Source organism: Nerophis lumbriciformis, linkage group LG19, assembly GCF_033978685.3.
Source record: "Nerophis lumbriciformis linkage group LG19, RoL_Nlum_v2.1, whole genome shotgun sequence".
NCBI lineage: Eukaryota > Metazoa > Chordata > Actinopteri > Syngnathiformes > Syngnathidae > Nerophis > Nerophis lumbriciformis.
The window spans coordinates 6,124,576-6,150,166 of NC_084566.2; the positions used below are offsets into that span (position 1 = coordinate 6,124,576).

General features: G+C 38.1%; 1 protein-coding gene across 1 annotated transcript in view; it reads left to right on the top strand.

Annotated features, from left to right (window-relative positions):
- Positions 1-25,591, top strand: part of aff2 (AF4/FMR2 family, member 2) — a 429,950-nt gene that overhangs the window by 161,529 nt on the left and 242,830 nt on the right. Inside the window, exon 3 of the mRNA XM_061979661.2 lies at positions 23,658-24,297. Within this exon, the coding sequence (XP_061835645.2) occupies positions 23,658-24,297 (640 nt within the window). The remainder of the gene's footprint in view (positions 1-23,657; positions 24,298-25,591) is intronic.

Genomic DNA, 25,591 nt, shown 5'->3' on the forward strand with positions numbered 1-25,591 from the left:
ACACTGGTCACGTGCCGGCGTCATGATACTGAGACGTTTTCAGCAGGATATTTCGCGCAAAATTTAAAATTGCACTTTAGTAAGCTAAATGCCGTATTGGCATGTGTTGCAATGTTAAGATTTCATCATTGATATATAAACTATCAGACTGCGTGGTCGGTAGTAGTGGGTTTCAGTAGGCCTTTTAAATCCCTTTGGGCAAGAGCATGGTCTGTTTGTCTAACCTTGAAACATTTTCTTTGGCCAAATTTAAAATGTAAAGCAGAAGTTGCTAAATTAGGAAATGAAGTCAAATAAATCAGTTCACTGCCATTTCCTCAACATCTTTTTATAGGAGATTTGACTGAACTTTGCACAAAATCAGTTGGAAATCATCTTTTTATTTCGGTGAATGGAATGATTTTAGGAGCTTACCGTATTTTCCGCACTATAAGGCGCACCTAAAAACCACAAATTTTCTCAAAAGCTAACAGTGCGCCTTATAACCCGGTGCGCTTTATTACGATTAATTTTCATAAAGTTTCGATCTCGCAACTTCGGTAAACAGCCGCCATCTTTTTTCCCGGTAGAACAGGAAGCGCTTCTTCTTCTACGCAAGCAACCGCCAAGGAAAGCACCCGCCCCCATAGAACAGGAAGCGCTTTAAGCAACCACCCGCCCCCGGAAGAAGAAGAAAAAACGCGCGGATATCACCGTACGTTTCATTTCCTGTTTACATCTGTAAAGACCACAAAATGGCTCCTACAAAGGACAAGGATCCGGTTCATAAAAAGACGCAATCTCTCCATCCGCACACGGATTACTATTCCTGTGAACCGCACTGTGGAACGGGAGCACGTACGGTGAATATTCGCACCACAGGGAATGAGAAGTCATCCTTCACTGTGGTTCTAGCTTGCCATGCTAACTTCCACCCATGGTGATATTCAAAAGGAAGACCTTGCCAAAAGAGACCTTTCCAGCCGGCGTCATCATAAAAGCTAACTCGAAGGGATGGATGGATGAAGAAAAGATGAGCGAGTGGTTAAGGGAAGTTTACGCGAAGAGGCCGGGTGGCTTTTTTCACACAGCTCCGAAGGCGAACACACCTTCACTAAGACGGGCAGACAGCTCCGGACGACATACGCCAACATTTGCCAGTGGATCGTAAATGCCTGGGCAGATATTTCGGTCACAACTGTGGTCCGAGCTTTCCGGAAGGCAGGATTCACAGAACAACAGCGACACTGACTCCCGATGACTTCGACGAGACGGAACCGGCCATTTTGGATACCACGCTTGCGCAACTTTTCAATTCGGACACCGAAGACGAAGAATTCGAAGGATTTACGAATGAAGAATAACTTCAGAAGGTGAGCGCTATGTTTATTTTGTGTGTTGTGACATTAACGTTCGAGCAACATTATGTTACTATTGCTCTACACCATTTTGAATTTTACTATGTTTGTGATTGCACATTTGCGTACATTTTGGGACAGAGTTGTTAGAACGCTGGTTTTCAATATATTATTAAAGTTTGACTGAACTATCTGACTGTTTTTTTGACATTCACTTTAGCGCAGCGTTTTTTTGACATTCACTTTAGCGCAGCGTAGGCGCGGCTTATAGTCCGGGGCGGCTTAGTGGTGGACAAAATTATGAAATATGTAATTCATAGAAGGTGCGGCTAATAATCCGGTGCGCCTTATAGTGCGGAAAATACGGTAACTAGTAAGGATGGGCCACTCTTAACAAGCAGCTCTGCCTTGTGGTCCAGCAATCAACTGAAAGGAGTTTTTTTTTACTGCAAAACCCGGATTATCCTTAACATTTTATATATTTCAGTGCACCACATTGCTCTTAGATTATCATTGTGTCAGTGATAAAAGCAATAATGGCCATAAGGTGGGGCCATCATGAGCTAATATTTTCTTTATGTTCTCCCTTGAGGCCAACTATTATACCCTGAAGCAGACGGCTCTCTGCAAAAACCATTGAGACTATAAACTTGTCTCTAGTTGTACTCTTTTTGTGTTGATTCTTTTGGGATCCCCTCATGCATTCAAGGCCACCCGCTGTCCTCTGTGTATGAAACAGATTTAGATGATTTAACTCTCATTCTCTGCAGCTTAACACTTCACTTGCTAAGTGTCTGACAGGGGCAAACACGCAGCAACGTCCAAACCGCCCCACAGAAATGATCCAATATCTGTTTGTTTGTTTGTTTGTTTGTTTTTTATCCTGCAGTGTTGCGTGATTACAGACGTTTTCATTTGCAGTATTTTAAAAGTGGACTAGTCATAGACTATTATAACGATTAGTCGACAAGTCGAATTATAAAGCGTACATATATTCAGTCTAATTTAGCCATCAACTTTTAAATTCAGCTTGAAGGATTTTTAGGCAAATATGACTAATTCTATCATAAATGTTTATTTATACTGTAACTGTGCTGCTCATTAGGCTTTTAAAAACGGTTTATTAACTATTAAATGTATGTCCATTCAAAAGTAAGGACAGTAAAGTGCAATAACAACAAACAATAAAACAACACAACTAACTTGCTCAAAAAATAAATAAGCATTTTGTGATGTGTTTAAGAAGTTGCACACTGAAATATTATTGATTATTGATTAACTCCTGGCATTTTTAGCACTAGACTCAAAGCATATGTTTGTATCATTGTATGTGTGTACTATTGTTCCTTTCTTCATTGCATTGTAAAATGACGCCGCTTAAAAAAAACTTGTATTGGTTTAGACCAGGGGTGTCAAACGTACGGCCTGTAGGCCGGATCAGGCCGGCAAACAGGTTTTATCCGGCCCACGGGATGAGATTGCTGCGTATAAAAATGAGCCGAAATTTTTGAATGAAAGAAACTGCCGTTCTTAATGTGTCCTCTAGATGTCCCAATAGCAATTCTTTGTATCTTTGTAGATGATGCTACATATGTAAAAAAATAAAAATAAACGACGGAAAATGAGCAAACTACATAAATAACATACCGTAATTTGATTTTGTTATCATTTTTTTTATCTTGATAGATTGAAAATGAACACCAATGATTTGACTGATGAACATTTTCACATAATTTATTCAGAAAGTATAAATAACGACGAATAATACTAACCACAACATGTACGTTTAAAAAAAAAACAACAACATTATGATTTGTACATTTTCAGAATGTGCTCGTTCTATTTTTTAAACAAAGAAAACAATCTGAAGTTGTCTTTATTTTTAAGTTATCGTGCTGTGATTTTACCAGTCCGGCCCACTTGGGAGTACATTTTCCTCCATGTGGCCCTCGATCTAAAAAAAAGTTTGACACCCCTGGTTTAGACAAAGTTTAGCTGGCGGACTTTGGCTAAAAGGATAGCTAAAACTATTTTTTCACACAACTTTGCCTACACACTTCTTAGCTAACTAGCAAGGTTCAAGTTAACTATCTTATTGAGTTGAGACGGCGTCCTTCAGATGTCCGACATTCCTTCGCTTTTAATGCTCCCGTATCACAGACATAGTGTCATAAAGATAAGATATGCTTTGCAAAAATGAGCAAAGTATTCATATTTTTCCAAAGAAAAGGAAATATTCCTACACTTTTCATGTTTTCACCCACGATGTTGATGCGAGTGGCGCTGCTGACTCGCGTCCTCCGGAAAAACACGAGTGATGACGTCACAACTATGTCGACAAATTTATTTGTCGGCGCCAATTTTTATTGTCGACATTTGAGGACAATGTCGATGCGACCCTAGTGTTAAATGCTGCACGTTTGTCTCTGCCTATGGAGTGTCGAATGTAAACATTTAGTCTCAATTTTTAGTCACATAATTCTCACATTTAACACCCTTTTCTATCATTTAGCTCATTTCCATCACATTTAAGTTTAAATTAAATGTTGACTGTAAATGTTTTATACAAATGTTAAATATTAATGTAAATGTAATTCTAAACGTCAAATCTAAATCTAAATCTTAAATGTAAATCTTAATTCTAAATGCAAGCGCTAAATGTTGAATCTAAATCTAAATGTCAGACAAAAAGACACAGTTAAAAAAAACAAGACACTCAACCACATTAACATTTGTCTTTATATTTAACATTTACGTTTAGATTTAGATTCAATAATTTTATTTGGATGGAATATTTAGTTGTAACATTAGATTCAACATTTAATTTGAACCTAAATGTGATGAAATGAGAGAAAAGTGTGTTAAATGTGAGAAAAGTATGTTACATTTCAGAAATGTGAGCTAAATGTGGGAAATATGCTAGAAAAGTGTTCGGTTCAGTTTCAGTTCAGTTTCAGTTTATTTCCAACATGCATACGATACAATGTAATGCATCACATATTTTCAGTTGTTTCATTACAACACGTCCGAAAAGGAGTAGGAAGAATCTGAACTTATTTAATCCTACCCCTTTTCATAACATAGCAATTGTAGCCCATTTCCATGTTCTTTGTAACAGAAAAATGAACAAATACATAATAAATAAATAATATACCATAGTAAGTAAACAAATATTCATCTAAAAAAAAAAGGTTCAAGATGTTCATCCTAATTATTGATCTGTGTACTTTGTGAACACTTGTTGTTTGAACATACAGACCCTTTATTTAATACATCACAATTATTGAAATTCAACGATTTGGTGCATTTGCAAACAGCTAAAATGATGTACAAAGCAAACTATAACCTGCTACCCAAAAATGTACAACAATTCTTCTCAACAAAAGAGGAGAAATGTAACCTTAGAGGAAAATCTAATTTAAAACATTTGTATGTTCGTACAACACTTAAAACCTTTAGTATATTAGTATGTGGAATGAAATTATGGAACGGATTAACCAAAGAAATCAAACAAAGCACCAATATGATTTAGTTTAAGAGACTGTTCAAACCACAAGTGTTCACAAAGTACACAGAACAATAATTAGGATGAATATCTTGAACCCTTTATTTTAATTTACTTTTTATTTTTTTATTTTTTTTTATTTTTATTTTTTATTGAGACAAAGATTATTTATGTATTTAATATTTGTTTACTTACTATGGTATATTATTTATTTATTCACTGTTCTGTTACAGAGAACAAGGACATTGGATAATATTGCTATTTTCCTTTTCGGACGTGCTGTAATGAAACAACTGGCAATATGTGATGGATTACATTGTATCGTATACTTGTTCCAAATAAACTGAAACTGAACTGAACTGAACTGAACATTCTGACTGAATATTTACATTTACCACCCCAAACGTGTCCGCTACCTGCAGCTATTGCCATTTCAACCAAGTGTGTGGACTTTGGGACAGGCTGGCTTTGAATTGTGCTAGGAAGTGTTTGAGTGTCACACAACAACAAAAGCCACAAGATTAGTTGCACACTGTAAGAAATTGCTTCAAATTCATTTGCGAGGGCAGCACACAAGAGGTTAATGTGATAATGAGAGTGTCGGCAGGATGCGACTAATTGTTTTCAAGTCATTAATGGTGCTGAGGTGAGGTCTGCTGATGAGTGTATGCCAGTGACGTGTGGTGAGGTTCATGGCTGGTGAGGCACTGACTCATGGATGTAATTTGGAGGGTCAGGGGAGACATGTCACATGCACTTTTTTTAAAAGGATGTTTTCGTCCCCTGCACTCTTTAATTCCCACAAATAGATAAATAAAAGCCACTCAGACTGAAGCTTGTCCCTTCAGATCGCCCACATGCTCATTGATTGGCTTTCTCTGCATTTCATCGTCTGATTAGCGAGACTTATAATGTCAAACAGTACGCACTCTGAAGAAAGTCATGATAAATGTTTCTGCAAACATTTTAATAATGGCATGCTGACAAACATAACCTGACAACACAAGTTTATGCCTAATCGTGCCATCTCACCTCTGGTATCTGCTATGGAAATGTGTACATTCTGCAGAATTCACTCAAGAAAATGTTAAAATAAACAATTAGAAAAATACTAATGATACATGTATTTAATTTCTATTCTACGATTGAAAATATCACAGTAGACAAGCATTTCATCAGAAATTGCAGTCATCACTGTAACACTGGTTAAGGCTTCAAAAGAATAGAGTAGAATTTTATTGGAAAAGGGTCAATACAGTCGAACAAAGTTCCAAAACAATGAATGCAAGTGGTGTGCTGCACAGAGTTTTACAAATATCAGTGTGTGGAAAAAAAAAAAAAGCAGCATGAAAAATCCTAAATGAGTTCCGTAATTTTTTCTGGAGCAATTGTCACATGAATCAATTAACCAATTAATTAGCGAATGCAATATATCGATTATCAGGTACAACCTGAGCAAAAACAATTTCATGAAATTCACAAATTTCTATTTTTTTTTTTGTCGGTTAATCTTCTGGGATTCAACAGAAGAAAGTGGGAGGGAGAGAAGGAGGGGGAAGGCATTGTCGACAACGCTGTGGATACTTCCTGCACTGCAAAAAGTCAGTGTTCAAAAACAAGAAAAAAAAATACAGAAATGAGGGGTATTTTACATGAACTAAGCAAAATTATCTGCCAGTAGAACAAGAACATTCGGCTTGTCAAGACCTTCCAAAACAAGTAAAATTAGCTAACCTCAATGAACCCAAAAATACCTTAAAATAAGTATATTCTCACTAATAACAAGTGTACTTTTCTTGGTAGAAAAAAAAGGAACCTTTTTGCTCAATATGTTGAAAAATGTTCTTAAATTAAGTAAATGCTAGTGCCATTATCTTGACATAATGATATGCGCTCGGCATGATGATTTTTAGTAGTAAGAAATGATTACTTTAAAAAAACAGTTTTATACTTGTGAGTGTTAATGACACAGCTTTGCATCAGTTGATATTCTAGTTTCAAGCATGTTTTACTCAATATAGATCATACAATCTCAGCAACAAGCTGTAATATCTTACTGAGATCATTTAGGACCAAAACCCTTAAAACAAGTAAAACACTTTAACATAAAATCTGCTTAGTGAGAAGAATTATCTTATCAGACAGAAAATAAGCAAATATCACCCTTATTTCAATCAATCAATCAATCAATGTTTATTTATATAGCCCTAAATCACAAGTGTCTCAAAGGGCTGCACAAGCCACAACGACATCCTCGGTACAGAGCCCACATAAGGGCAAGGAAAAACTCACCCCAGTGGGACGTCGATGTGAATGACTATGAGAAACCTTGGAGAGGACCGCATATGTGGGTAACCCCCCCCCCCTCTCTAGGGAGACCGAATGCAATGGATGTCGAGTGGGTCTAACATGATATTGTGAGAGTCCAGTCCATAGTGGATCCAGCATAACAGTAAGGGTCCAGTCCACAGTGGGGGCAGCAGGAAACCATCCCGAGCGGAGACGGGTCAGCAGTGCAGAGATGTTCCCAACCGATATACAGGCGAGCGGCCCACCCCGGGTCCCGACCCCGGACAGCCAGCACCCCATCCATGGCCACCGGACCTGTGTGTCTCCCCTTCCACAAGGGGTAGGGGGGAGCAGAGGAGAAAAGAAAAGAAACGGCAGATCAACTGGTCTAAAAAAAGAGGGGGCTATTCAAAGGCTAGAGTATACAAATGAGTTTTGAGATGGGACTTAAATGCTTCTACTGAGGTTGCATCTCTAACTGTTACCGGGAGGGCATTCCATAGTACTGGAGCCCGAATAGAAAACGCTCTACAGCCCGCAGACTTTTTTTGGGCTCTGGGAATCACTAATAAGCCGGAGTTCTTTGAACGCAGATTTCTTGCCGGGACATATGGTACAATACAATCGGCAAGATAGGATGGAGCGAGACCGTGTAGTATTTTATACGTAAGTAGTAAAACCTTAAAGTCGCATCTTAAGTGCACAGGAAGCCAGTGCAGGTGAGCCAGTATAGGCGTAATATGATCAAACTTTCTTGTTCTTGTCAAAAGTCTAGCAGCCGCATTTTGTACCAACTGTAATCTTTTAATGCTAGACATAGGGAGACCCGAAAATAATACGTTACAGTAATCGAGACGAGACGTAACGAACGCATGAATAATGATCTCAGCGTCGCTAGTGGATAAAATAGAACGAATTTTAGCGATATTACGGAGATGAAAGAAGGCCGTTTTAGTAACACTCTTAATGTGTGACTCAAACGAGAGAGTTGGGTCGAAGATAATACCCAGATTCTTTACTGAGTCGCTTTGTGTAATTGTTTGGTTGTCAAATGTTAAGGTGGTATTATTAAATAAATGTCGGTGTTTAGCAGGACCGATAATCACCATTTCCGTTTTCTTAGTGTTGAGTTGCAAAAAGTTAGCGGACATCCATTGTTTAATTTCATTAAGACACGCCTCCAGCTGACTACAATCCGGCGTGTTGGTCAGCTTTAGGGGCATGTAGAGTTGGGTGTCATCAGCATAACAATGAAAGCTAACACCGTATTTGCGTATGATGTCGCCTAGCGGCAGCATGTAAATACTAAAGAGTGCAGGGCCAAGAACCGAACCCTGGGGGACTCCGCACGTTACCTTAACATAGTCCGAGGTCACATTATTATGGGAGACGCACTGCATCCTGTCAGTAAGATAAGAGTTAAACCACGACAAGGCTAAGTCTGACATACCAATACGTGTTTTGATACGCTCTAATAAAATATTATGATCGACGGTATCGAAAGCAGCGCTAAGATCAAGAAGCAGCAACATAGATGACGCATCAGAATCCATCGTTAGCAGTAGATCATTAGTCATTTTTGCGAGGGCTGTCTCCGTAGAGTGATTTGCCCTGAAACCGGATTGAAAAGGTTCACAGAGATTGTTAGACACTAAGTGTTCATTTAGCTGCTGTGCGACGATTTTTTCGAGGATTTTCGAGATAAAGGGAAGGTGGGACACCGGCCGGTAGTTTACCATGAGGTCAGGATCGAGGTTAGGTCTTTTGAGCAGAGGATGAATAACCGCTTTTTTGAATGCTAGTGGAACAGTGCCAGAGGAAAGTGATAAGTTTATAATATTTAGCACTGATGGACCTAATAATACAAAAAGCTCCTTGATAAGTTTCCCAGGAAATGGGTCAAGTAAACATGTTGTTTGTTTTGTCCCCTTAACACATCTTAACAATTCCTCTAATGTTATTTCATCAAAGAGAGAGAAACTATTTTGGAGGGCGGTATCCGTTGTAGATACAGTTGTATCTGTGTTAATAGAACCCAGTTGTAGCTGCGATGCATTGTCTTTAATCTCCTTTCTAATGAGTTAAATTTTCTTATTAAAGAAATTCATAAAATCATCTGCTGAGTGGGTGGAGCTATTGGGAGGAGTCCCTTGTTGGGTTAGCGATGCTACTGTACTAAACAAAAATTTAGGATCATTTTTGTTGAGGTGGATGAGATTTGAGTAATATTTATCTTTAGCTAAGGTAAGCATGTGTTTATAAGTTATTAAACTATCACTCCATGCTTGATGGAAAACCTCAAGTTTAGTAGCACGCCATTTGCGTTCCAGCTTTCTACATGATAATTTATGGGCTCTAGTTTCTTCTGTAAACCATGGGGTGCGCCTTTTAGGGGCTCTTTTTTGTTTTAGCGGTGCTATACTATCAATGGTGTCGCGCAGGGCGTCGTTAAAGTTGTTAGTGAGGTTATCAATACAGCCGACATAATTTGGGAATGGTGCCATTACCGAAGGCAGTAGGCCAGCAAGAGTCATCGTTGTGGCAGCATTAATGTTGCGGCTGCTATAGTAATTATTATTATTAGTTTGTTGACAATGAGTCAGAACTTCAAATTTTATAAGGTAATGATCGGACATTACTTTAGTATACGGGAGTATCGTAGACCACAGCTATCAATTATAGTCTGAGATATTTCTTCTTACTTAGATTTCAGTTTTTGCAGTGTGAATGTAATAACCACACATCGCTTGTCCATTGCTTTCTTTGGACACATGTTGAGCTTGCAAAGCTATAAAAATGCTGTAAAAAGGCTAAAAACACTTGAAAAGCAAAAAAGTAGCAATTAGCTGACAGAGATCGCTCAACCTGCCCACAATTGATGTGCTGTGTATCAGTTTGTACACTGGTACAAGGGTCATACAACAAAGCATATTTTTATTCGATCTGTGGTTTGTAAATTTACAGATGTGTATAATGAGCGATTCATTCCACTGTACTCGGAGTAATGATGTCAATCCCCGCTTTCTCACATTCGAAAATAATCTATTTCATAAACATGTGTATTGTACAAATAATATGCAAAACAAACAAATATTTCATACATAAACATCAAATCAGTTTCGTACAACAGGTTTAGTTAGTATATCTGCAACCATATCGTTGGTTGGACAGTACTCCAACTTGTTCTGATCTCCTTTTAGCAGAAACCTAACAAAATGTATATTTAAAGGGGATCTATGATGACCTTAATGTACATTTAATACACTTCCTTGTGGTCTAGATCAGTGGTCCCCAACCTTTTTGTAACTGCGAACCGGTCAACGCTTGAAAATTTGTCCCACGGACCGGGGGGTGGGGGGTGTTTATTTTTTATTTTTTTTATTTTATTTATCATAAAAACGGACTGTATCCCTACAGACTGTATTGACATATATTGATATATAATGTAGGAACCAGAAATATTAATAACAGAAAGAAACAACCCTTTTGTGCGAATGAGTGTGAATGAGTGTAAATGGGGGAGGAAGGTTTTTTTGGGTTGGTGCACTAATTGTAAGTGTATCTTGTGTTTTTTATGTTGATTTAACAAAACATTTAAAAAAAAATTTTTTTTTTTTTTTTTTTAATTTCTTGTGCGGCCCGGTACTAATCGATCCACGGACCGGTGGTTGGGGACCACTGGTCTAGATAATATGTAATGGATATGCTTTACTGTTAATTCATTATAAATTTGAATTAACAGTTTTTCACTTTATAACCCTCTTTTTGAGTCCGTCTGCAAGACTTTTGTGGAGGCATAGTCGGATTGTAAATGAAACCACGCCCCACCCTCTCCAAAAGGATCGTCATTTATCTTTTAAAAATGTACACCGTTAAAATATATATCTTGAAGTCATCACTGCTATTTTTTTTTTTCCAGCCGCGGTCGAAAATAAACTTTCTAAACGATATATAGATTCACCCGGTCACACCATTAGGTACACCTGCACACTCTCATGCTGATTCAGAGTTGCATAACAAAGCTGTTTTTAGCAGCATTTATGTCACTGCAAGTCAAATGTCGGTGTTATTAATGCGCTTACAAAGATGATATGTAAATAATTCTTCATCCTACTTTTTTTCCTTATATCATAATTTATTCATAGTCTGAACCAGAGACCTTGACTTAATCTCCAAATCAGCACGATCACACCTCTGTGATGTCACAACGTAGCCAAACCGCTAAACCCCGCGAACAGAGGCATTCAAAACGGCATGCACGTTCCTGCCAAAATGCATACAAATTTATGATTTGATAACATTGCAATGTTTAACACGAGTATCTAATATTGTAACCTTTATAAGTCAGAATAGACAACATTTATCATATGTCCCCTTTAAAATGCACGTTTGCAACATTGTCTATGTACCGGTATAGGGATTTTGTCTAAGACTATAGTGCTTTGATTGTCTTCAAATACATTATTACATTTGTAGTTTTGACCATGCTTCAGCTTTATTGACTGCGCAAAAGTGGGGAGCTAAATTGAAGAAGGGTAGGGAGAGTCTTGAACATGACCCAAGGTCTGGACTTCCTGCTACACACTGCAAAAACTGAAATCTAAGTAAGATTAAATATCTCAAATAAGGGTGACATTTGCTTATTTTCTGTCAGATAAGATAATTCTTCTCACGAAGCAGATTTTATGTTAGAGTGTTTTACTTGTTTTAAGTGTTTTGGTCCTAAATGATCTCAGTAAGATATTACAGCTTGTTGCTGAGATTGTATGATCTATATTGAGTAAAACATGCTTGAAACTAGAAAATCATCTGATGCAAAGCTGTGTCATCAACACTCACAAGTATAAAACTACCTTTTTAAAGTAAAAATTTCTTATTTCAAGCATGAAAAAAAAAAATCATGACTTTGACACTGTTGTGTCTCATAATAAAACAGATGACAGCCAAATGGACTTTGCTGTTTTATTTTCAATGAAACAATAGAAAACACGTACTCATATAGTAGTACACTTGTTATTAGTGAGAATATACTTATTTTAAGGTATTTTTGGGTTCATTGAGGTTAGCTGATTTGACTTGTTTTGGAATGCCAAATGTTCTAGTTCTATTGGCAGATAATTTTGCTTAATTCAAGTAAAATACCCCTAATTTTTGTATTTTGTTTTCTTGTTTTTGAACACTGACTTTTTGCAGTGCAGCCACCTACCCAGAAAACATTGTCCATGTTCACCACATGGTAATAGAAGACATACATTTACCTGTCAATTAGATAGCTAATATTATCTATCCACTGCCAAACCTCACTAACCTGACTCTCGCCAGATCCTTGTCGTTCGCTGAGCTCCACTCAAGGATCTGGGACTTCTCAATAGGAGATTTATTTCAGAAGGCGGGGCCTTGTAAAAAAAATCATTGTATGTGATTGGATAAACCACTTGTCCGTTATCTTGAATGACGTGCTACTTCAACCACTCACATCAAAATAAACCCATGACGCTGATGAGAGCGACGCTGAGAAATCCAAACCCGGTCGGAAGAAGAGCCAAAACATCCCTGCCACCAATAAATGCCTTCAAAACCGTTCTCTGGTCATCTTTTAAAGAATGAATATTCGATCGATGTCGCAAAACAGTTGCAATAGCAGAATCAACGTCAGCACACGACTCCTCGCTGCATGTCGCCATTGTTGTTTGAATCAAACATGATCGGTTCATTATTTTTTGCTACCTGGAAGGTGTTTGCAATGTCTTCGAGCCCAGACCCGTGTGTTGAGCTCAGTGAACTACAAGGATCTGGCGAGAGTCAGGTTAATACCTCACTTCCCATAAAGTAAATGATGATGATAAATCTTGTCTGATCCTTGCTATTTTCTGAACTTTGTTTTAAATGCGTGATGCGTCTGCTTTCATATATTCCATTGTTTACAGGTCCATACTGTAAGAATTAGGGTTGCACTCTGAGGCGATATATGATATAAATCAGGGTTCCCCAACCTTTTTTCCACCAGGGACCGGTTTAATGTATGCGTTATTTTCACGGACCAGCTTTCTACGTGTGGCAGATTAAAACAGCAAAAACATTTTCAAAAATGTGCCTTTGGCTTTTGTACATTAACATTTTATATGTCCATTAAAGTGCACTGTCCCATGTTCTATAACAAATAAGTTGTAATGTACATCTATTAACAAGCTTATTGGTGTTTTTAGTGGGACAGGCTAAACTTAAGTCGGAGAAAATGCAGTACTTTATAAATTAATTATTGTTTATGTGCGGCCCGGGAGCAAATGCGTCACGGACCGTAACCGGTCCCCGGACCGGTGGTTGGGGACCACTGATATAAATGATATATATTTGCTGACGATGGCGCTTTTATTTAGGGATGTCCGATAATGGCTTTTTGCCGATATCCGATATTCCGATATTGTCCAACTCTTTAATTACCGATACCGATATCAACCGATATATGCAGTCGTGGAATTAACACATTATTATGCCTAATTTGGACAACCAGGTATGGTGAAGATAAGGTACTTTTAGAAAAAATTTATAAAACAAGATAAATAAATTAAAAACATTTTCTTGAATAAAAAAGAAAGTAAAACAATATAAAAACAGTTACATAGAAACTAGTAATTAATGAAAATGAGTAAGATTAACTGTTAAAGGTTAGTACTATTAGTGGACTAGCAGCACGCACAATCATGTGTGCTTACGGACTGTATCCCTTGCAGACTGTATTGATATATATTGATATATAATGTAGGAACCACAATATTAATAACAGAAAGAAACAACCCTTTTGTGTGAATGAGTGTGGGGGAGGGAGGTTTTTTGGGTTGGTGCACTAATTGTAAGTGTATCTTGTGTTTTTTATGTTGATTTCATGAAAAAAAAAAACAAAAAAACGATACCGATAACAAAAAACCGATACCGATAATTTCCGATATTACATTTTAACGCTTTTATCGGCCGATAATAAACGCATTAAAATCCCTACTTTTAATGCTATCGTTATATTGTAATAATGTATATTGATGGCACATTCTAGCTGTGTCCCGCACATTTGACAGCCACAAGCGAACAAACGCATCCTCAATGCACAGTAGCATTCCCGCTAACAAACTAGCGGCTAACGTCCCTCCACAGTGCAAAGCCACTTTTATGTCAGCAATCTTCACCTTTGCGGCGGCAAATAAGCTACACTTTTTATAAGAATTATCCCTGGAGGTCTAAACATGCTACATTACACTTCATAAGAGGATATGCTAACTGCAAGCTATCGCTCTTGAATATTGACAAAGGTAATCGATACAAATATAAACAATAACGATACGAAGTATAGTGTCAACTTTTGGTTGATAGTGTAAAGGTTGGATCAATATTTATTTAATTATCAAAAAATTGTGTGTCATGTTTGTGGTTGGTTAAAAATTCAGAGAATAATAAGTCCCTGAACACAGAACGACTTTAAGGGTAAAAAGCAAAGATTTAAAGTTACATCCAATAGTCGGAAACAGTTTAAATATGTTATGCGAATTTATGTTTTTTGTCTGATTATAATTGTGATCATAAATTTAATCATTCAATGTTTTTTCAATATTTCAAGCATTAATATGAGCATTGCACCAATACTGGCCCTGTAACTACTTGGTATCGGATCAATACCCACATTTCTAGTGTCGCCCAAAACTAATATAAAGGATCCAAACAACAGGAGAATAAGTGTTTATGACATTTTAACACAAGTGTAAATAGAAACATGTTAAAACAGAAAGTAACCAGATATTAATAGTACATTAGCAATTAGCCCAGCAGACACAAGACATTGATACAACGTTGATTAAACAGGTATCCTTTCAAATTGACTTTGAAATAACATTGCAAAATAGTTGTATTTGTTAATTGAGACAGCATTGATGTCTAACGTTGGATCCATGTTGTTGGTTGGGAAATGATCAAATTCCAATGTTTAAATCAATGTCACAACCTGACACTGAAAAAAGGTCGTCAAAAAGCATGTTGTTTTAACGTTGTATTTGTGTTGTCGAATATTGGTTGGGAAATTACAAAATTTCAATGTTTAAATCAACATCACAACCTGACACTGAATAAAGGTTGTCAAAAAGCCTGCTGTTTCAACGTTGTATTTGTGTTGTAGAATATTGGTTGGGAAATGACAAAGTTTCAATGGTCATATCAATGTCAGAACACAACATTGATTGAATGTTGTCAAAAAGCATGTTGTTTCAACGTTGTGTTTAAGTTGCTCAACGTCAAGACCTAATTGAACACATTCTCAACGTTGTTTTAATGTCTTGTGCCTGTTTGGAGATTAATGATAGTTTTGCGAAAATAATGCAACTGGAAATGATGCAATATTTTACCGCATACGTCAGCAGCTAAATTACAAGCTTTTATTTGAAATTGTTACATTATTATATATGTGTTTAACAATAATACATGGTGGTATGCGTCATAATCACACAAGGCTTCAATATACATTGCAATATAGATTTCAGGCTATATGGCCCGACCCTAGCAGGAATGATTATCAATCAATCAATCAATCAATCTTTATTTATATAGCCCTAAATCACAAGTGTCTCAAAGGGCTGCACAAGCCACAACGACATCCTCGGTACAAAGCCCACATACGGGCAAGGAAAAACTCACCCCAGTGGGACGTCGATGTGAATGACTATGAGAAACCTTGGAGAGGACCGCATATGTGGGTAACCCCCCCCCCTCTAGGGGAGACCGAAAGCAATGGATGTCGAGTGGGTCTGACATAATATTGTGAGAGTCCAGTCCATAGTGGATCCAACATAATAGTAAGAGTCCAGTCCATAGTGGGGCCAGCAGGACACCATCCCGAGCGGAGACGGGTCAGCAGCGTAGAGATGTTCCCAGCCGATGCACAGGCGAGCGGTCCACCCCGGGTCCCGACTCTGGACAGCCAGCACTTCATCCATGGCCACAGGACCTGTGCCCCCCCCCCCTCAAGGAAAAGGGGAGCAGAGGAGAAAAGAAAAGAAACGGCAGATCAACTGGTCCAACAGGGGGGCTATTTAAAGGCTAGAGTATACAAATGAGTTTTAAGATGGGACTTAAATGCTTCTACTGAGGTAGCATCTCTAATTGTTACCGGGAGGGCATTCCATAGTACTGGAGCCCGAATAGAAAACGCTCTATAGCCCGCAGACTTTTTTTGGGCTCTGGGAATCACTAATAAGCCGGAGTTCTTTGAACGCAGATTTCTTGCCGGGACATATGGTACAATACAATCGACAAGATAGGACGGAGCTAGACCGTGTAGTATTTTATACGTAAGTAGTAAAACCTTAAAGTCACATCTTAAGTGCACAGGAAGCCAGTGCAGGTGAGCCAGTATAGGCGTAATATGATCAAACTTTCTTGTTCTTGTCAAAAGTCTAGCAGCCGCATTTTGTACCAACTGTAATTTTTTAATGCTAGACATAGGGAGACCCGAAAATAATACGTTACAGTAGTCGAGACGAGACGTAACGAACGCATGAATAATGATCTCAGCGTCGCTAGTGGATAAAATAGAACGAATTTTAGCGATATTACGGAGATGAAAGAAGGCCGTTTTAGTGACACTCTTAATGTGTGATTCAAAGGAGAGAGTTGGGTCGAAGATAATACCCAGATTCTTTACTGATTCGCCTTGTGTAATTGTTTGGTTGTCAAATGTTAAGGTGGTATTATTAAATAAATGTCGGTGTTTAGCAGATTATGACCAGAAACAGTTCCGTTTTGTTGTATCAAGAATCCAATCTAGTTGTGTTAATTCCGTGATGACAGTTTTGTGCTTATTATTTATAATCAAACAGTATTAGTCATCCGTATTGACCAAAGGGGTATTCTGATATTTATCCCAATGAAACTAATCTATTTTCTATGACAATTGTTGTCGTGGAAGTCATCAGTGTGTGCAAGTGTATCTAATAATTTGGTCATTAGTAGCCTTTAAGATACCGCTTGATTGATGGGACATTTTATCCGCCTGGCAGCCAAAGAGCTGACTTCATCATCCTCAGGAGTCCATGTTTATTTACTTCATATTGCAGCCTCCCCCTGTGTTCTTCCTCCATACATGGCTTTGCTTTAGCGCTCACTCCTGCAGCCCATGACAAATAGCTCTGGCACAGGCTGCTGCTTGGCTTTGCTGATTTATTTGCCTCACTAAAGATTTCCATTTTCACTCAAGGTGTTGCTTTACAAACACGTACAATCAGAAGTCCTCTTCAATCTCACGGCAGATTTTTTTGCCTCACTGTTTGGTCAACTTTACAGATGTATATCTTTTTTCTTATCGCATGGGATTTAAAGAGAACTTCTCAATCTCGTTTTCATTTTTTCCCACCATTTATATCAGTCAGGAGTCTGTCACTCTGTCTTCTCATTGCCTTTCTCCATGTCAGCTATTAACTAATCCCCTCACTAATCTTGTTAAAGACTGTCATGTTGTTAGCAGTTTTTTGGGGTGAGCTTTTTACTCTCTCTCTCTCTCTCTCTCTCTCTCTCTCTCTCTCTCTTACACACACACACACACACACACACACACACACACACACACACACACACACACACACACACACACACACACAGGTATTCACCCTTTTCCCTGTTTTCCATTTTGCCTCTTTGTAAATGTGTTTTTTTCGTCCTCTTCAGTGACCAGATCTTTTATTCATGAGCTCGAGATGGAGCGGAGACGAGCTAATTTATTCACAATCTAACTTTAGTTCGCGACGGTGTGTGTAGTGCAAGTGTGTATATATCAAACATTGCATCTGCTGAAATGATCTGAGTAGAAAATATGTGGAAATAATGGTTATTTTTCTGGTTTTGTGAAATGTTTTCTTTTTTCACTCTTAAAGGTTACTCTGTCGCGCAACGACAGAGGGGAGTCGAAAAAGAAGTAACACGTGCAAAAATAATATTTAAAATAGCAAAAACAAGTAAAAGCTAACATAAATGCAAAAAAACGGCGGCTGTGTTGTGTACGAGAGGGGTAGACGGCACAGACAACAGGGGCGTAGTATTTAACACTATGATTTATTATATATACATATTAGAGATGCGTTCAAATGTAATATCGTAAATTATCGGTATTGTTTTTTTTATTATCGGTAACGTTTTTTTTTCCAATTTATTATTATTATTTTTTTTATTAAATCAACATAAAAAACACAAGATACACTTACAATTAGTGCACCAACCCAAAAAAACCTCCCTCCCCCATTTACACTCATTCACACAAAAGGGTTGTTTCTTTCTGTTATTAATATTGTGGTTCCTACATTATATATCAATATATATCAATACAGTCTGCAAGGGATACAGTCCGTAAGCACACATGATTGTGCGTGCTGCTGGTCCACTAATAGTACTAATCTTTAACAGTTAATTTGACAAATTGTCATTAATTACTAGTTTCTATGTAACTGTTTTTATATTGTTTTACTTTCTTTTTTGTTCAAGAAAATGTTTTTACTTTATTTATCTTATTTTATTTTATAATTTTTTTTAAAAAGTACCTTATCTTCACCATACCTGGTTGTCCAAATTAGGCATAATAATGTGTTAATTCCATGAATGTATATATTGGTTGATATCGGTATCGGTTGATATCGGTATCGGTAATTAAAGAGTTGGACAATATCGGAATATCGGATATCGGCAAAAAGCCATTATCGGACATCCCTAATATATATATATATATATATATATATATATATATATATATATATATATATATATATATATATATATATATATATATATATAATAACAAACAAGAAATATAATAAACAAGGGTATGGAGTGTGACTAAATCCAAAAGGGTGTATGGTGTGTGACTATGTGTTGGAATTAACTGTTGAGTGTTACCGTAAATGTTGAGCGAGAGGCGGAAGTCCTGGAGGAGAAAGGCAGGCTCGAATGTCCGTAAGACAGGCAGGTTGTCGGGGGCATAGCGAGGCGTCAAAAGGTCGAGGATCAAGGGAGGCAGTCCGGAATCCAGAGGGGAACAACGAGGAAGACAAGACGCACAGCTCGTCACGTGGAACGACTGCAGGAAGGACGACAAGGAAGACACGAGACTAATCAAACACGAGGAAGAAAACACATGAGAGCGAAGAGCAAGATTGCATGGAGCACGATGATTGCTTACGGTACTCCAACAGATGAATTACGTTCTGGCGCCGGATAGCAGGTTGAGCAGGCTTATGAAGGCAGGACCTCTAATTATAAATAAAGTTGATTTGATTTGATTAGCGCCAGGTGCGTTGAGTGCTGATGGAAAGCAGCTGCTTGTTGCCGCCGGAGTGACACGTGCAGGAGATGAGCGCCCGTGGGCGTGTCCCTAGGCGCGCTCCGCGGGACTCCTTGAGGAGTGCGCAGCGGCATGCGCTTACGCCGTGACAGGATGTGTAAAAACAAGACTGGACGTAGTAGGACCGCATTAAGCAGAGGAGAACAGAGCAGAGAGTAGGGTCCTGGAGCTCCCTGCTGATATTTCTTCCCTCCAATCAAGAAATCAAGATGCAAGTGTAGAACCTCCAAACCAAGAGAGGGAGAGAAAGAGAAGGGCAACCAAACTGGCAGGAACACAAAGCTCCTTCTTGCAAACATGAGTTAGAGGAGGCGACCAAGCAGGCCTGATCACTAAGACCATCAAGACAAGGTCTGGGCTGTAACAGGCACAATATTATCCAATGATCTTTAAAACCTACAGTGGTACCTCATTCAAGTTCCAAAATGTCAGACAAAGACCAAATACTAAAAAAAACTAAGTACTTTTTTCATTAAAAATACTGTAAGTTCAATTGGTCCAATTGTAACGTTTTTTTATTGAGATTGTTATCAATGCACACCTGTGAACAGGGCAAATTCAATGTTGATGATTTGCATTCATTACAAATAAAAGTGGACAGTGTGGCTCAAGCAGGTTCCAGGTTCGATTTCAGCTTCCGCCATCCTAGTCGCTGCCGTTGTGTCCTTGGGCAAGACACTTGAACTTTGCTCCCAGTGCCAATCACACTGGTTTAAACGTGGCCTAATGGTAGATAATGGGTTTCACTATGTAAAGCGCTTTGTGTCTCAGAAATATAATACCACTTTACTTATGGCACATAGAAAAATCGATGTTTTGTTCTACTATTTTTCCTAAATTATGCATCGACGTTATGAAGTATATTTTATCGAACACTAATCCAACAAACTCATTTAAAGATGACCTGATTATTGAAATAATCGATAGCTGCAGCTCTAGTTCATTCCAGACACTCAATATACAAAAATATAAAATAACTATGATTTAACATGCAAAAACTAAGCAACATATAGATAAATGATGAATCAAATGAATAAATGAACACTCAGCATCACATTTTATTGAAGGAGAGGGAGGACAGGGAGGAAAGCAGGTGAGAGCCACATGGACACCATCTTCGTACCTTGCTACGATTTTCTTGAGTTTCTCACCTTCTTTATGTCATCTTGTCTTTTAAGTCTTGGCACTCACAACTTTCATTAAAAAAGCTCAAAGACTGAATCCTGAACAAATGTTGTCTGGGCACCTAATTGCACAGAATGATATGCAGGTGTACACAATAGTTTAATAAGATAACCGAGACACTATTTGAAAATGTTTACAAAAATGTTGTTGAAAATTTAATCATACAAAAAGTAGGGCGTATGAAAACTGGGGTATCACTGGGAACAGCGTGGCGCGGTTGGGAGAGTGACCGATCCCCACCTTCTACCAACCTAGTCACATCCGTTGTGTCCTTGAGCAAGACACTTCACCTTTGCTCCTGGTGGGTCGTGGTTAGGGCAAAAGCGCCTTATTGCTGTGAAACTTGCCAAGGGACATGTAACCAAATATTAACATTGCTGTATGTATACTTTTGACCCAGCAGATTTGCTCACATTTTCAGTAGACCCATAATAAATTCATAAAAGAACCAAACTTCATGAATGATTTTTGTGACCAAAAAGTATGTGCTCCAATCACTCTATCACAAAATATAAGAGTTGTAAAAATGATTGGAAACTCAAGACAGCCATGACCTTATGTTCTTTACAAGTGTATGTAAACTTTGGATCGCGACTGTATATGTTCAACTGCAGGTGCGAGCATACCTTATGGTGATAAGCGGTTACGGCAGGCCTCCTGGCAGCCCAATGAGTTGCTTGGCTGTTGGATAATGAAAACAGGGCAAAAACCAGGGCAATGTTTTAACAAAGATGTCCATCAAATACTAAATGATACGAAACACAAGGTACCACTGTATAACACCTGTGCATTTACTTGGTATTACTGATTCTAAAATTGAAATCTGTTACTTACCGTCCTGTTCTTGTTTGGTTTAAGTGAGAATAATGACAGTCATTGTAAATTCATTTCAAATTGCCACTCAGTCCCTTACTCAGATCTACTTTCTTCTTCCTCAGTGCTGATATCTTCAATCAGCTCTAAGCAACTTTGTTTCCAATTTATTATGCTCATTTGCTTATTGATTTGCTCGAGCTAACACGTTTTCTTTTTACTTGCGCCATGCATCACTTTAGCTTACACAGGGCCCACATAAAATAATTTAAATCTAAAGCGTTAAGAGAGTATTGTCAATTTAGAGGGTTCAGACTGACCTCAAATGTGTTATCTCTGAGTACATTAAATTAAAATAGTACAGGAAATGAATAATGAAGTAACGAGTGTATAGCTAACTGGTAGTTCAATAGTCCATGACTTTTAGCATCCATTACATTGAATGGGCAATAGTAATAGTAACAATTATCATGCAATGATGGTTAAATTGTATTCAGTTAGAGCAAATGCAATTGTGGGGATAATTTGCAAGCTTGTGTTTACAGCTCACACACACAAACACACACACATACACACACACACACACACACACACACACACACACACACACATGACTGTAGAATTCAGCAATTAGACCTCTTTGTAGTTCATTGCCTATATTATTACTGCATTAGATTGTTGACAGCAACAAAACCTACAGAAAACACAACCATTATTTTTAATCACTTGGGAATTTACAGTACAAATAACTTAATGTCATCTTTATTTATGATCACCTGGAAATACAATGAATTATATTTGGTTGTAATTAAAGATGTCCAATATTATCGGCCGATAAATGCTTTAAAATGTAATATCGGAAATTATAGGTATCATTTTTTTTTATTATCGGTATCGTTTTTTTTTATTTTAATTTTTTATTTTTTATTAAGTCAACATAAAAAACACAAGATACACTTACAATTAGTGCACCAACCCAAAAAACCTCCCTCCCCCATTCACACTCATTCACACACAAGGGTTGTTTCTTTCTGTTATTAATATTCTGGTTCCTACATTATATATCAATATATATCAATATAGTCTACAAGGGATACAGTCCGTAAGCACACATGATTGTGCGTGCTGCTGGTCCACTAAGAGTACTAACCTTTAGCAGTTAATTTTACTCATTTTCATTAATTACTAGTTTCTATGTAACTGTTTTTATATTGTTTTACTTTCTTTTTTATTCAAGAAAATGTTTTTAATTTATTTATCTTATTTATTTTATTGTATTAATTTTTTTTAAAAGGACCTTATCTTCACCATACCTGGTTGTCCAAATTAGGCATAATAATGTGTTAATTCCACGACTGTATATATCGGTATCGGTTGATATCGGTATCGGTGATTAAGAGTTGGACAATATCGGATATCGGCAAAAAAGCCATTATCGGACATCCCTAGTTGTAATTGATAATGAAACAGTCTTAGTCCCTTAGTGAGCCTTATACTCTTCGCTGCATTTTTCTACTTGTTGAGCATATAACGAGAGATTGACAAGAGCGTCATTCTTTTATATCACTACCACATATTTTGTCTGCCATTTCATGTCTTCATTAAATTATTAACTCTAGCTGTGCTCACTTCTGGCTGATGATGACTCTTTGCAATACGCAGTTGAAAAGACACTTCAGAGAACAGCTACTGCTCTTTAAGTCTCTCCCTTTTCTAAACGAATCTGCAGCTGAAATGGCAGATGATGAAACTAGGGAGTTTCGTCATAAAATAATCCGTCAAAAACTCTTAACTATCCCGGGGTACATCTGAGCTGAGCACATAACCGCAGCTGTAGGGGCTTTTGGATCATAAATCAGTGGAAGCCTGACTGTCCTCTAAGCGATGATTGCTGGAGAACCTGAGGTCAGGCTAATAATGATTCCTGCTCCATTAGTTTTACTGCTCCAGCCTGGACCGGACCCTCTTAAGGATGGCACTTGTTTAATTAATCATCTTGCTTGGGTGCCTGATCAGTGGTCAACCAATTCATCTCTTCCTGTTCCTCTCTGAATGAGTAAAGAGGCCTTTCATCAGATGCTTAGAAATAAAATGGATGGATGGAAACGTAATTAATACTCCTGTCTGTCACTTTTCTTCCCTCCTGTCTCTTCTGCCTTACTTTCAGACGAATAAAGGAGATGCGTTGGCAAGTCGGGTCCAGAACACACTTGGCTCCTATGAAGAAATGAAAGACCTGCTAACCAGCCATTCAAACCAGAGCCACTTGGTGGGGATCCCCAAAGGCAGCAGTGTCAACAACAACATGCAAACACCGACCAGCTCAGCCACGACAGAGTCCCAGTTTTTTAACGAAAGCCTAAATACCGGACCCGAGGGGGGCGGAATGGAGGGAGTTGGGGAGAAAAGGCTCGGAAGTGCATCCTTGTCATCCTCCAAGACCATGCAGCCTCCCACATCGACAACGGTGTCATCAAGCTCGCAGTCGGTGCCGCATCAGAATTCCAAGAAGTCTCGGAGCTCGGTGGAGTGGTCGAAAGTATGCCAGGCACAAAGCGGCACAACGAGTCTTCTTCTGGGGTTGGGCCAAGGCCAAAGTCAGGCTCCGGGAGCTGCAAATGGAAGAGGGAAAACGTTTGAGGAGCAGCAAATCCAAAGACACGATGAGCTTTTCAGCTCACTGAAAGATGAACTGGGGCTGAAAAGAGATTTGAGCCCTTCTTCGTCATCTTCATCCTCTTCTTCTTCCTCCGCCTCATCTGGAAGACGGCATTCTTCCCACCCTTCAAAAGCACTTCCTCTCCCAGGTTAGTCCTGCAGGGAGACTTGATGTTGTTGATCAGCACGGTCATTAAGAATCGTGTATAAATGAACATTCTCATTGATAAGATTGTGTATGAACAAAACAGGGCCTGAAAGTTGTGTACGCTACTTTTAAATGCCAACATTGTGATTTCTAAAAGACAACGAGATGTGTACCTGAATGCAAACACGCAAGTGTATTTTGCAGGTGGTGAGACTGAAATGGAGATGTGATGATAATGAGGCCAGACGTAGCACACACTTTTAATCCCACTTCGTATTATATCTAAATTATTGATCTGCTTCATCACAAAACCGGTCAAATCATTTGTGCTCTGCATGTGCTTATAATCATGGGCGCCGCACCAAGTTCTGGGCCCCCATACACAAGACTTCTGAAGGGCCCCCCATCCTACTCTAAACCCAAAGTTGTCGTCTCATACACTCTTGGTTTGTTTACATGCGCTAAAAAATAATTATTCTATGGATTTGGTTGAAATTAACTTTTTGAAACACATAAAAACATTGATAATGTTTTTGACTTTTTAAAGATAGAATTAAAATATCTACAACACATCTATATAAACCCCCTAAATAATTTGTTTTTTTCAAAACAAAAAGTTTTTTCAAAAAGTGCCAACAAGTGGTCAGAATATGATTTAAATTAGTCATATAACTTGTCATTGTTCAGTAAAATATGATTATAAATATGTCACAATTTCCTTAAATTCAGAGTGTAAAGTAGATTATCACAGTGGATGATACCAATCATAATAATACATCATTATTATTATGATGGAACTATCATTACCGCATCTCCTGGGGGTTAATTAGGCTTACACAGTCTTTAACACCTAGTGACACCTCTGTTTCAAACTTTGAACGAGGGTCTTTGAACGCACCACAGTTACGGGAAATCAGCTGCAAAAGTTAAACTTACATAACTTTATCTATGCTGCTTCAAATAGTTGTATTATATTTTGACCTTTCTTCTATCACTTCACATTGTTCCAAATGTTGGTGCTGTGTGTAAAAGCTTACAGGTGAGCTTTGATGACAAATGGCGTCCATGTTGAGTCAACTTCTCCAAGTTAGATTTGCCGCTATCCAGACAGATTGAACGATTTTGCCTTTTTGATAGGGGGTGGAGATGGTTCTTGATTTGATTCAAACAACGTTGAACTTCCATGGCTACTTATTTTATATTTACATTTATGACGTTGTTTTTGTAATTGACATGTTTACCTGACGGAAAAAAGCTTCTGTACTTGCGGCCATGGTACAACAGGCCCATGTACT